This window comes from Dasypus novemcinctus, chromosome 17 (assembly GCF_030445035.2).
Source record: "Dasypus novemcinctus isolate mDasNov1 chromosome 17, mDasNov1.1.hap2, whole genome shotgun sequence".
Classification (NCBI taxonomy): Eukaryota; Metazoa; Chordata; class Mammalia; order Cingulata; family Dasypodidae; genus Dasypus; species Dasypus novemcinctus.
The window spans coordinates 59,915,878-59,928,528 of NC_080689.1; the positions used below are offsets into that span (position 1 = coordinate 59,915,878).

General features: G+C 42.5%; 1 protein-coding gene across 13 annotated transcripts in view; it reads right to left on the minus strand.

Annotated features, from left to right (window-relative positions):
• Positions 1-5,482: 5,482 nt before the first annotated feature.
• The window catches only part of ADD2 (adducin 2), a 213,747-nt gene continuing 206,578 nt past the window's right edge, over positions 5,483-12,651 (minus strand). For all 13 annotated transcript variants that reach the window (XM_058278754.1, XM_012525775.3, XM_058278750.1 and 10 more), the window contains one exon: positions 5,483-11,829. In XM_058278754.1, coding sequence (XP_058134737.1) covers positions 11,519-11,829 — 311 coding nt within the window. In that variant the 3' untranslated portion in view covers positions 5,483-11,518. The remainder of the gene's footprint in view (positions 11,830-12,651) is intronic.

Consider the following 12,651-nt stretch of genomic DNA (forward strand, 5'->3'; position numbering starts at 1 on the left):
ATATGTATTGAACTTTGCCAAATGCTCTTTTTTGCAGTTATTAAGATTACCTTATAGTTTTTCTCTTTCAGTTTGTTAATATGGTGAATTATACTGATAGATGTTCTAATATAAAACCAATGTGCATTCCTCAGATAAATCCTATTTGGTTAATGGTATTATCCTTTTTATATCTTGTTTGGTAGAACTCAAGGCCAGAGGATATACCCAGGACATCATCTGGCCTTGAGTTTTCTTTATGGAAAATTTTTAACTACAAATTCAATTGCTCTAATAGGTAAAAAGCTTTCCAGATCATTGATTTCTTCTTGAATGACCTTAGAAAGCTTGTGTCTTTTAAGGTATTTAATTTCTTCCTCTAAATTGTCTTATCTATTGGCATAAAATTGTTTATAATATTCCCTTTTATATTTTAATATCCATAGAATCTATAGAGTTGTCACAGATGTTATTATTGATATTGGTAATTTTTGTCTTTTTTTCTTGATCAGTGTGGCTAAAGGTTTTTCAATTTTATTGTCTCAGAAAATCAATTGTTGGTTTCACTGATTTTTCTCTATTGATTATACTATTTTCCATTTCATTGATTTCTACTCTGGTCTTTATTATTTCCTTTCTTCTACTTACTTTTGGTTTAATTTGCTATTTGGTCCAGAATACGGTCTATCATCATGCACTTGTTTCCTATTGCTGCTGTTAACAAGTTACTACAAACTAAGTGCATCAAAACAATAAAAATTCATTATCTACACGTCTGGAGGTCAGAAATTCTATTTAAAAAATCAACGTGTCGGCAGGGCTTTGTCGCTTCTGGAGGCTCCATAGAGAATCCGTTTCCTTGCCTTTTCCAGCTTCGAGGCCGCCTGCATTCCTTAGCTCACATTCTCACTTCTCTCACTCTGACCGCCTACCTTTCCTTTATAAGGACTCAGGCAATCCAGGGTATTCTCCCTATCTCAGGATCCTTAACTCCATCACATCTGCAAGTCCCTTTTGCCATAGAAAGTAACATATTCACAGGTTCTGGACATCTTTGGAGGCCATTACTTTGTCTACCATATATGATAAACATTCTACATGAAAATTTCTTGAAAGAAATTTGCATTTTTCTTAGTTTGTTGGGTAGAGCATACTATAAGTGTCCATTAGGTCAAGTTGGTTGATAGTTTTGTTCAAGTCTACTATGTCTGTGTAGATCTTCTGCCTACTCGTTCTATCAGTTATTGAAATCTTCAACTGTGATTGTGGACTTTTCTATTCCTTTTTGTAGTTCTATCAGTTTTTGCTTGAAGTATTTTGAAGCTCTATTACTAGGTAAAAAATCATTTAGGATGCTATTTCCTCTTGATAAGTTGGCTCCTTTATTACGAAATGACATTCTTTATCCCTAGTAAAATCCCTTTGCCCTGAAATCTACTCTGATATAAATATGGCCATTCCAGAATTCTTTTGATTACTGTTAGTATGGTATATGTTTTCCCATTCTTTAACTTTTGATCAATTTGTATCCTTATATTTAAAGTATATCTTTTGTAGGCAGCATATATTTGGGTATTGTTTTTTTCCCCAATTTGACTATTTCCATCTCTTAATTGGGGTATTTGACCATTGACATTTAATGTTATTGTAATTGTTAGATTTAAGTCTATCACCTTTCTATTTGTTTTCTATTTGTTTTGTCTGTTCTTTGTGCCCCTTTTCCTCTTTTTCTGTTTTTTTTTAATGGATTAAATTATTTTTATGGTTTAATTTTTATCTCCATTTATTAGTTATCTCAGTTTCTCTCAATCAGTAGTGATTTTGCACCCCGCCCCCCGCCCCCCCAGAGACATTTGGCAATATCTGGAGACGTATTTAGTTGTAACTCTGTGGAAAGTTCTACCAGCATCTAGTACAAAGAAAGCCAGGAATACTTCTAGATATCCCACAATGCACAGGACTCACAACAGAGAATTATCTAGTCCAAAATGTCAATAGTCCAAGATTGAGGAATTCTTTGCTTTGTAATTTGAGGGTATTTTAGGGTTTGTATTTAATAGCATACCTATTTAATTTACACTGACTGCCTTCCAGTGATACTATACTACTTTGTGTATAGTATAAGAACCTTACAACAGTATCCTTCATTTCCACCCTCTCAGTTTTGGTGCTATTGTTGTCATATATTATACTTTTACATATGTTATAAAACCCATACTAAGTTGTATTTTTGTTTGAACAGTTGTCTTTGAAAGAGATTTAAATTTTTAAAAATCTTTAGGCCTACAGTTACCATTTCTGGTGTCCTTCTTCCTTTGTACATATTTTCCTTGTGCACAAAGAACTTTACCATTCTTTATAGTGTGCTTCTGTTGGTGGTGGATTCCTTCAGTTTTTATAAGTCTGAAAAAGTTCTTTACCTTCATTTTTGAAAGATACTTTCAATATAGAATTGTAGGTTGATAGTTTTGTTCTTCTGTATGTCAAGGAAAAGGGGTTGTGCCACTTGTTTTTTCTTACATTGTTCCCAAAAAGAAAACTGCTGTTATCGTTGTCTTCATTCCTCTGTGCATAGCATCTTTTTCTCTGGTTGTTTCTAAGATCTTTTTCTTTATCACTGGTTTGAAGCAATTTGCTTTTGATATGCCTTGGGATAGTTTTCTCCATGTTTCTTGTGTTTAAGTCTCCTTGATCTTCTTGCATCTTTGGATTTATAGTTTTCATCAAATTTGGGAAAATGTTGGCTATTCTTTCTTTAAGTACTTTTTCTACCTTACTCCTTCCCTTCCTTCAGGAACTCTAAGTACATGTGTATTATGTTTCCCTGAAATTGCACAACAGCTCTCCCAAGCTCTGTTCATTTTTAAAATAATTCTCTTTTTCTGTATTTCATTTGGATAGTATTGTGACTACATCTTCAAGTTCACTCATCTTTTCTTCTGCAATGTCTAATCTGCTGTCAATCTCATTAAGTGTATTTTCGTCTTATACATTGCAGTTTTTATATCTCTTGAAGTTTAAATTTTTTTGTTAATATCTTCCATGTCTTTAACTTTTTGAACATATAGAATACAGTTATAAGAACTGTTGAGATGTCCTTGTCTGCTGAGTCTAATATCTGAGTCAATTCTAGGTCAGTTTCAATTGATTGAATAGCATTTACTCTAAGACTAATTCTTCCCCATTACTGGGGCAAGATAGAGGACTCTTGTGTGTGTTCTATCCAACACTCCATGAATCATGAGGTTTTTCAGTCTGCCTGATGGGCAATATTCCTGTCCTAAGTCAGCATTGGACACTGTTATTTACAACCCTTTTGTGTGTTTTTTCCTCCAGTCTTGGATAGTTTCTTCACACGCATGTGTTGATTAGTACTCAGCTGAATATTCGAAGGGGACTCTGCCTATCTCCAGAATGCTCTTCATGTACTTTAACAGCAAACACTAGCTATCTTAGTCTCCAGGATTCTCAGACCTTCTTAACCAAGACAGAGTTTGTGAGGCTCTGCCTAGGTTCACCCTCCTTGTCCTATGGCCTAGAAATTCTCTTAAGACCATAAGCTAGGACAGTTGTAGGGTTTACCTCATTTATATCCCATCTCTGTGGGATCACTGTCTTCTATTGCCAGATGTGCCTTGAAAACCATTGTTTCATATACTTTATCTATAAATCTGATCTGTCACTCCATCTTGATTGGATGTCTATTAATTTTATTTTTATCTTTAATGATTTGAAAGCTATATAGACTTTTAATGAAGATTATCTTTAAATTTTTATAAATCATCTTTAAATTCACAACTTTCTATGTAATTGAATTAGTATTGCTCTCAAAATTTTTTTTAAAGATTTATTTATTTCTCCCTGCCTCTCCCCCAACCAGTTGTCTGCTCTCTGTATCCATTCACTGTGTGCTTTTCTGTGACCGCTTCTATCCTTATCAGTGGCACCGGGAATCTGTGTTTCTTTTTTTGTTGTTCTTGCATCATCTTGTTGTGTCAGCTCTCCGAGTGTGTGGTGCCATTCTTGGGCAGGCTGCGCTTTCCTTCACACTGGGCGGCTCTCCATACGGGGTGCACTCCTTGCGCGTGGGGCTCCCCTATGTGGGGGACACTCCTGTGTGGCAGGGCACTCCTTGAACTCATCAGCTCTGCACATGGGCCAGCTCCACACGGGTCAAGGAGGCCTGGGGTTTGAACCGCGGACCTCCCATGTGGTAGGCAGATGCCCATTGGGCCAAGTCTGCTTCCCTACTCTCACAATTTAAAAAATAAAGCAATCTATTAAATCCCTACAGACAATAATGAGAAATTTAACATGTTTTTCCTTCCAGTGACTCTAAATTATTTGCAACTTGTCTTATCTTAAATATGTATCTTAAATTCAATAGCCACTTTTTAAACATCTGCATTAATCAAAATTAGACCTACATAAACATTTACTTGATTTCATTGCCCACTATCTTTATCCCATGTCTTTCCCATTCTCACATGATTTATTTATATTAATTTCTCAATAAAAAGGATACTAGATTGGCTAATTTTTTTCAAATTTGGTGAACCTGGAATCCTTACATACATGTCTAAACATACCTGTATGTTCTTCTCATACATGATTAATAATATTCGACCTGCTATTGATTGTCTTTCACTTTTAAATATGGCGGTTGTTCATCACTAAAAAAACCAAAATGCCCATTTAAGGCTGGCTGGTCTTTTCTCATAAATGGAATGATAAGAGATTTTCTTAACCTTTCCCATGCTTCTTGCAGTAGCTCATTGTCATTAGGGAACATGTCTTCTAACTTCTCAGACTGATCTCTCTCTGTTGAACTACTACATCAATACCATGTTATTTTTCTCTATTTTATTTCTAACAGAGTGAAATCTCTATCCAGATGAAAGATGGTTTCTGTCAGAGATGTGCGGAAACCACTTTCTGGGCTCTGTGGGGATTAAATGAGATGCTATATATAAGGCAATTAAAACAGCACCTGGCACTTACGTGCAGATGCTCAACAAATACTGGGTTTCTTATTTGCAGGATGAGCTGGGAGGGGGGCAAATGGGCTCTTTCCTCTTTCTCCATTCCTGGTATCTCCACTTCCCCTTTGGGCTGGCGTCTTAGCTCTCCCCAGCCCTTAGATTCTGGTCAGACACAACCTTTCCATTGCAGCCTGCAAATCTGCACTGCTGCTTCCCTGTGGAGATCAGCCAGTTTGTTTTTGCACCCTCCTCCCCTATCCCAACCCTTCCAAATCCATCTTCCTCCACAAAGGCGTTCCAAACCTGCATTTCCTTTCCCCCTCTCAGAGGACAGCAGAAATTTATTATCTCCCTTCCTCAGTCAGAACTCAATTATACATTTCTCCACTTGTGAGAAATGGTTGCAAGGATAAGTTTCTTGTGTGGTTGGATGTTTCCATAAATGGGTTCCCTTTCTGGCTCTGCCTCCCAGGCTGCTGGGAGAACTGGGCGGCTGATAGAGATGGGTCACACACTGGGGAGCCAAGCATGTCAGATTTACTAGAGCAATATCTGCAGGTGAAATAACAGCACATACATACAGAAATCCACGGGCAGAGGTACCCACCCCAGCAACACAGACGCAGCAAAAAGGTTCAGGAGGTGGCTTTGGAAAGTTCTCTTGAAAATCAAAGGGCAGCTTTGGTGCTCAGAGATTCAAACAGAAAACCATACAAAACCAACCCATAAATATATATTTTATATGTGCATATATTTATAAAATTGCAAAATAAAAGCCCAAGAGATTAACCATCAATCTGCACACCAGTGGCTCAAAAAGTGTTAGTGGCGAGAAAGGCAAAGCCGTTTGTCAGGATGATGCACGATCAGGGGGCTGGCGTTTCAGAAGCAAAAAGCATATTTACATGGAACCCCTACTTGAAACCTCACAATACTCGGAAAAGCTAAACACAGACAATGTATGTACAAGGGAAGACAGTTGGTACTCGCCTGTGACGATTGTCAGACACCTCACTGAAACCATCCAATAACTTTAGAGAACACTGCACTCCACCTAGACTGAAGTCCCTCACCCTGGGCCAGCTGATCCCAGGTTCTGTTCTCCCCACCTCGGCCACCTGCTGGGGAAGAGCATAGGCTGGGACTCAGCAGATGTAGCATAGGAATTTAAAAGTGAAGTAGTCCACAGAGATCACCCACGAAGTCGGGCCAATAGACAGAAGGTGGAGTTGAAAGACACTGCCATTTTCTAAGGAGCTTTGCTGTTTCCTAAGTGTGTGGCCCCTCTCTTTGTGGTCCAACTGTCATCTTCTTTCTGAATTCACTTTAAAAAGGGTAGCCCTGGCCTTTGGGCTTCTGAAAGTTACATAAGATGAATCGCTGGAGGGGAAAGAGTTTAGGATTTTCCTATGGTTATTTTCCCACCACCACCATCACCACCACCATCCCCAATCTCGTGTAGCTTTTTCTTTACACTAGAGATACAGGAATTTGCTCTACCAGAGCTGGCCTTCTCTTGCTGCTTTGGAAACAGTGGGTGGGGAAAAGAGAGTGGCCAAGAATGCCAACTAACCCAGGGGAGTTGGGCATACCTGCCAAGTCACGGCTCTGATTCCTGCCTTATCCTGGTTCTGACCCTGCATCAATAATAGTGATCATTTCTCCTCCACCTTCAAGCCCAGTTTCTAATAGTGATGACCCAACCTTTTGGGAAACCTTGAAAGCAAGTGGCACCAAACATCAATTTGGCAAAACCTAATACACCCTAAATACAAACCAGTGCAAACCATTACTTCTGAATTTTTTTTTTAAGAATCCCCCCCACCTGGAGATTCTAATTGTTCCTAAGAGAAGCCGAAGTTCTCAAGGGCACTGTCCACCTCCAACTGCCGACAGGTGCTTTCTCCTCTAAAGGACACCCGCTGACATGGCCACATGGACTCCCAAGTGAGTGTGGCTTCTCACGGTATGAGGCAAAAGGGTTGGGGTGCTTAATTGATGGGGTTCTGCATGTTCACAGTTATTTCTGGCAAGAAGTATGCCACGTCTGCATAGATCGGTTGCCTAGACAGGGTCTTTGAAAATTATCTTCATATTGTAGCACAAGTGGTCTCGTGCACAGATGAATAACCCAAGAGCATATCTCAAATTTAGAATCAGCTCAGGCCTCTTGTATTAACCAAATACAAAACTTAATACTCGTATTAAATTATTCCTTCCTGAATAAATGTGGGACAGTGTCCATATGAAGTCTTCTCAGGTTTCAAGGTGCCTTGTCTTTTCCGTGGGGGTGAAAAAAACGAATTTATCCCCTACCTTGTTTCTTCAGACTCTCAAATTTTATTGTCTGAGAGAATTTGGCCAGGCTCAAATGGCAAGAGATCCTTGGAGTTGATTACAGTAGCACCAACTCAAGGGCTTCTGCTGCCCCACCTGTGTAGAATGACTGAGGGGTAAAATGTGTTCTCACATGTTCAATAGCCAAACACCGAACACTCTTGGCCTGGAACTAGAACATAAAGTCATACTGTGTGCAAGCACAGGCCTCTGGTGGGCTATGTGTATTTCTACCTCTATGCATATGTCCGTGGAAAAATCCGCATTTTTCCTCCTTTAGACTTTCAGAAGGGAATTGTGCTGCTGGGTGAATTTTTTTTAAGTCTGCAGCTACCAACAGTATCTCTACTGCATTTCTTCAGTAGCCTCTGCTTCAACAGCGCTGAATAATGTCTGGACATGAGTGGCACAAGAAATGGCACTCCTGGCCCTGCAAAAGGGAACCCATCACAGTGGGTTCTCAGCCTCATCCAAATCCCTGCAAGGCCTTTAAAGATAATGCAGCTGTCTGCAGAGGAAGAGCCCCATTTTAGATTACAGGAGTTTTGGGGGGGGGTGCTCATTTTTGGGTGTGCAACCTGACAGGGTTGGACACCTGTAGGCCAGGAGGCTCTTATGGAGCCAGAGCTGGGCTAGGGGTGGGGTGGGGGGTGTCTCTTGACAGCACTGGTGCAAAGTTTGGGGAAATGTCACATGGCATGGATGGTTCTCCCGCACCACTGCTGGGTGCCACCACCAGCACACAGAAAGTCCTCAGGGCCCAGCTTCTAGTGCTCTCTGCCTCCTCGCCTGCAGCTTGCCGTCTCCTCACTGAAGCTGACTTGGAAACCCACGCAGAACCCTCTCGACTTCCCAGCTCAGCCATAGTGCAGCTTCAGAGCAGATTGGTTCAAATGGTCCTAGCCCCTTTCTGCAGTAGATCCAACCACAGTGGCTTTATGAGAACTGAAGCTGGAGCCTGCCAGTTCTGAACCCTGCATTCATACATTTTCCTCAGATAGCTACTGGTCAAAGCCTTCGGCCAACTTTTATGTAGAGCCAAAGAAAATTCCCCTTCCTCTCACTCTAAAAGCCTGTGGTTTTGTTGGGACTGCACATCTGCTTTGACAGCATCCAGGGAGTGTCTTCAAGCCTGGAGCTAAGCACATCACATCCTACATGTAAAGGGAATTACTCAGTAACATCTCTCCCGATGCGACATCAAGACCAAACAGAACAGGAAACTGCACTAAACAGTCACTCTCTGAATTTTCCCTTCTTGTCAAAAAATCTCAAGATGCTTTATCCAAAGCATTTTATGGAAATGACTTCTGTGCTGGAAACTATTTGGTATAAAGGAAAATGTGTACAGTGGGTCATTAAAGATGCTTTAGTACTGACATCTCAGAGGCCTCATTAGAACGAGAGCTCCAATACGTTTGTCCAGTCCTTTCCAATCCATTCCCCATTCAGCCACCAAAGGGATTTTTCTAAAAGTGCAAGTCTGATCATGACTCTACCCTCATTAAAAATCCTCAGGCTCCATATCCTTTACATGATACAGTGTGGCTCCTCACACTGCACCCAAGTGTCCTTATGACCCAGCCCTGCCTGCCTCTGAAGTGAGCCACCACCCTGCTGTACACCTTGTGCTCTAGCAACACTGATTTGCTCAGTGGAACACATCACAGTGCTTCATGCTGCCATACGCCTTTGCACATGCTCTTCCCTCATCCAACCCTCTTTGTTCTGAAAACCTAATCCAGCCCTCACTTCTTTCAGGAAGGTTTCTCCTTAAACCACCTCTGTACCCTGTGCCTGTGTTGCAATTTGTCTACACGCCTCCTACACTTGTGAAATTCCTGAGGGCAGAAACTGTGTCCTAGCCTCACAGCTGGCCCAGGAGCTGAGCTCAGTGCATGTTTTTTTGAATGCATGAAGATTGAACAAATGGATAACTCTATGATGGACCCATGGCATAAATTCCAAGAATGCTGCTCCAGCAAGGCTCCAGGATTTTTAGCTAAATGAGGGCTCATTGTTGCAAAAGGAATAAAGAGAATTTGTTGAATGCAGAGAGTCCATTGATGTCCTCTCAGAACTACAACTACTCAATCATAAGAAGCCACATCAATGGCGATGTCCACTCCACCCTTCTCCTAACATTGCTTGCCACTTATTACTGTAGTCACAATGATTTCCTTTTGATATCAGCATAAGGCCTGATGCTGAGTGGATCCCTAAGACTATAGAAGGGTGAATGAATGAACATGAAATCTAATTTTTTAAAGAAGGCATCAAAGGATTGGTTTTTAAAGGCATTGCCCATATCAGATTTTTCTGCAGCATTGGGGCTCCTGACCACTGGCGTGTCCATCACAAGACCTGGTCCAGTTAGGAAGTGGAACAGAGAGAGAGGGCCTGGGTAACAGGGATCTGTGGGGAATGGGAGAGGGGGTGAAGGAGGGAAGGTTCTTGCCACTGTCAGAGGCCCACAGTCCACACTCACCAGGAGCTTAATGTACACTGATGAGGGTGAGCACAGGGAGTGTCCTAGCTTTATTTCAAGGACTCACATTATGCAGTGGAGACCAGTCACAGAGATGGGTTTTGAACCATCCTTGGAGAGTAAAGGTCTCTGATCCTCGCAGTTGTTAAGAGCAAGGATTCTGTCTGGACTCTGCCTGACCAGGTTCAGCCCCAGCTCTTGCTGGCCACATCACTTGGGACAAGTCCATTTTTCTTTTGGGGCCCCAGGTTCCTCACCAATAAAATGGGAAGTCATACCCACCTCAAAGAATATGAGGATCAAAGGATATAATGTATGCATGTATGTCAAGCCTGCATAGTACCTGTATGTAGCAAGTACTCAAAAAATGGAAAGCTATAAATTTAAAAAAAGCTTTCAAAAATATTTTTCCAATAATCAGGACAAAAAGGAAATCTATATTCTGTAAAGACACTGTGCCTTAAAGAGAATGGATTGTCTAATTTTTAGGAGCCAACACTTCTCATTAATCAATGCCCCATGGAGGAATACAAAAAGATAGCATTGGGATTTGAAATGAAAGCTGGGGCTGTTACCAGGCCCCAGATGGACAGACAGTGACAGGGCCGGGGACAGTCAGCATTTTGCTGACAGCTGGGCCCAGAGGATCAGTCCTGAAGGGCTCATCTCTGATCCTTCTCAGCTGGTCCCAGAGTGTCTTGGAGGGAGAAGCCAGAGGAACCAAGCTCCAGGTACCTGAGGGTAGGACGACCTCAGTTCTGGACTGCAAGCAAGTGGTTCTGGGTTTGAGGAAGGTCAGGGATACGTGACTGCTGGACAGGAGCGAGGTAGCTAGAGCACACTACTCTGTGTGGCACGCAAAGCTCAGAAGGGCATAGCATTTCCTGGTCTATTCTGATCCTCCTCATACAACCCAGAGTCAACAGAGGACCTAAATTTCCCCAAATCTCTGCCCTGAGCATGAGACAAGTCATTTATATACTAAATTTGGTTTTAGTTTTGAAGTGCTTGAGAAGCACAGTTTGAATAGATCAAGTTCCTGGCTTCTTATATTAATTAAACCACCCACAAATCCTTCATTACTTGGCTTGCCCTTGTGTCTGCCAACTCTTACAACTCTTCTATCCATCATTCAAGGGGTTCCATGAAGAAAGCTCAGGGTCAGTGGTTGGGGAAGTACAAGCTAAGCCATCAGCCCTTGGGAGTAAAGATTAACTTCTCTTACAGGGTACAGGTCAATTTGTCTGGTTACTTTGAGTAGCAGGATGGGGACCCTAAATGGAAGAGAGAAGACAGATTTCTAAACATGTTGACAGCTCCATCAGCAGGAGCTTGGGAAAGCCTCAACCTCTCAGATTTATTCTGAGCATGTGAAAGCTTGTGGTCCACTTCTGGACTTCTTGCCCCAGGTTCAGATTGGTGGGCAATGTCCTAACAAAGGCAGCCCACAACTAGGCAGTGTTGTGTAGTGGAAAGAGCACTGGACTGGGAGCCAGGAGACCTGAACAGTAGTGCAGGCTCTGTGCTACTCACTGTGTGATCTTGGGCAAGTCACCTGATGTCTTTGGGGCAATTGTAAAATGAGGTGTTGGTCGGATGATCTCTAAGCCCTCCTTTGAGTGTGATCCAGCTTCCTAGTCTAGCTCTCCTTAGCCCTGTGCTTCCAGGGACAGCAATGGGAGATGGGAAGGGGGAGAGAGAGGATGAGATTGGAGCCCAAGGGCACCACCAATCAGGACTCCACTTTCTCCTTCTTTTTGCTCTTTTTCAGGAAGGATGGGGTTCGGAATTTCTTTTTCTTCTTGGAGGGAGATTTGGAAGGGGAGCCTTCTGGGGACATGGGGCCGCTGGTGACTGATTCGGTTTTGTCCTTGGAGGTATCCACGTCTGTGTCAGTGTTGGTGGTCATCTGGCTCAGGCCTTTGCTGAGAACCTCCTCCACGGTCTGCTCGTCTTCCCTTCCGTTGACCACCACCACCCCTTCTGGCTGGGCTGTTTCTGGTTCTGGAATGGCTTTGCTTGTTTCTGTCTTCTCAGCACCTTCTAGAAAAAGATAAGAAAGTATGGCCCATAAGATGTCATTCAGGTGAGAGCTTCCACCTGGGGTTATCAGAACCCCTTCTAGACAGGTCTATAGAATAGGTCTAGAGTTATGGGGGTGGGGGTGGGGGCTGACATTGGGGAGTTGGGGCAGATGCTCTCAGAGTCAGACAGAAGGACTGGCATCTCATCTACACCCTACATCCTTTTCACATGGCCTGCCTTGGGGAACAAGCCCTCGAGGTCACAAACTCTGGATTCTTGTCTATGAATTTAAATAGATACTGATATCTGAACATGGCAGGGGGCCAAATTGGGGCCCAGTTCAGAGCTTTTCTAGGTGTGGAAAGAGAACAAACAGGAGGAGAGAGGCTGTAGGAAGGGGGAGAGCAGCAGCATGTACTTCTCAATGGAGGGATCTAAGAACCATCATAACTGGTTCAGTTTCACCAATCAAAATACAGAAATCATGGATTCATACACATTTTATTTCCTACACCTATTGGAAACTTTTGGAAATACAGAGAGCATCTTCCCAGTGGGGAGGGGAGAGAAGGCAGAGAGAGGATGGAATTCCCTGAGTGACATGGAATCCTCGTTTCCAACATAAGGTTAACCCAGTGGGGAGGAGCCCCCGGTGGCCTGTTGTAGCAGCCATCGAGGACCCCTAGGTCTTGATTCTGCTGTAGGGGAAGCACTTTAGGACTGCCCCTCATACAGGGCCAGATCTGCTCACACCTGGGAAACGAAACCCTCCTGCACCTTCCATCCCCACGTCCTATTCTCACCCCACCTGCTTCCACTCAAGCTTGGAAATGCCTGCAT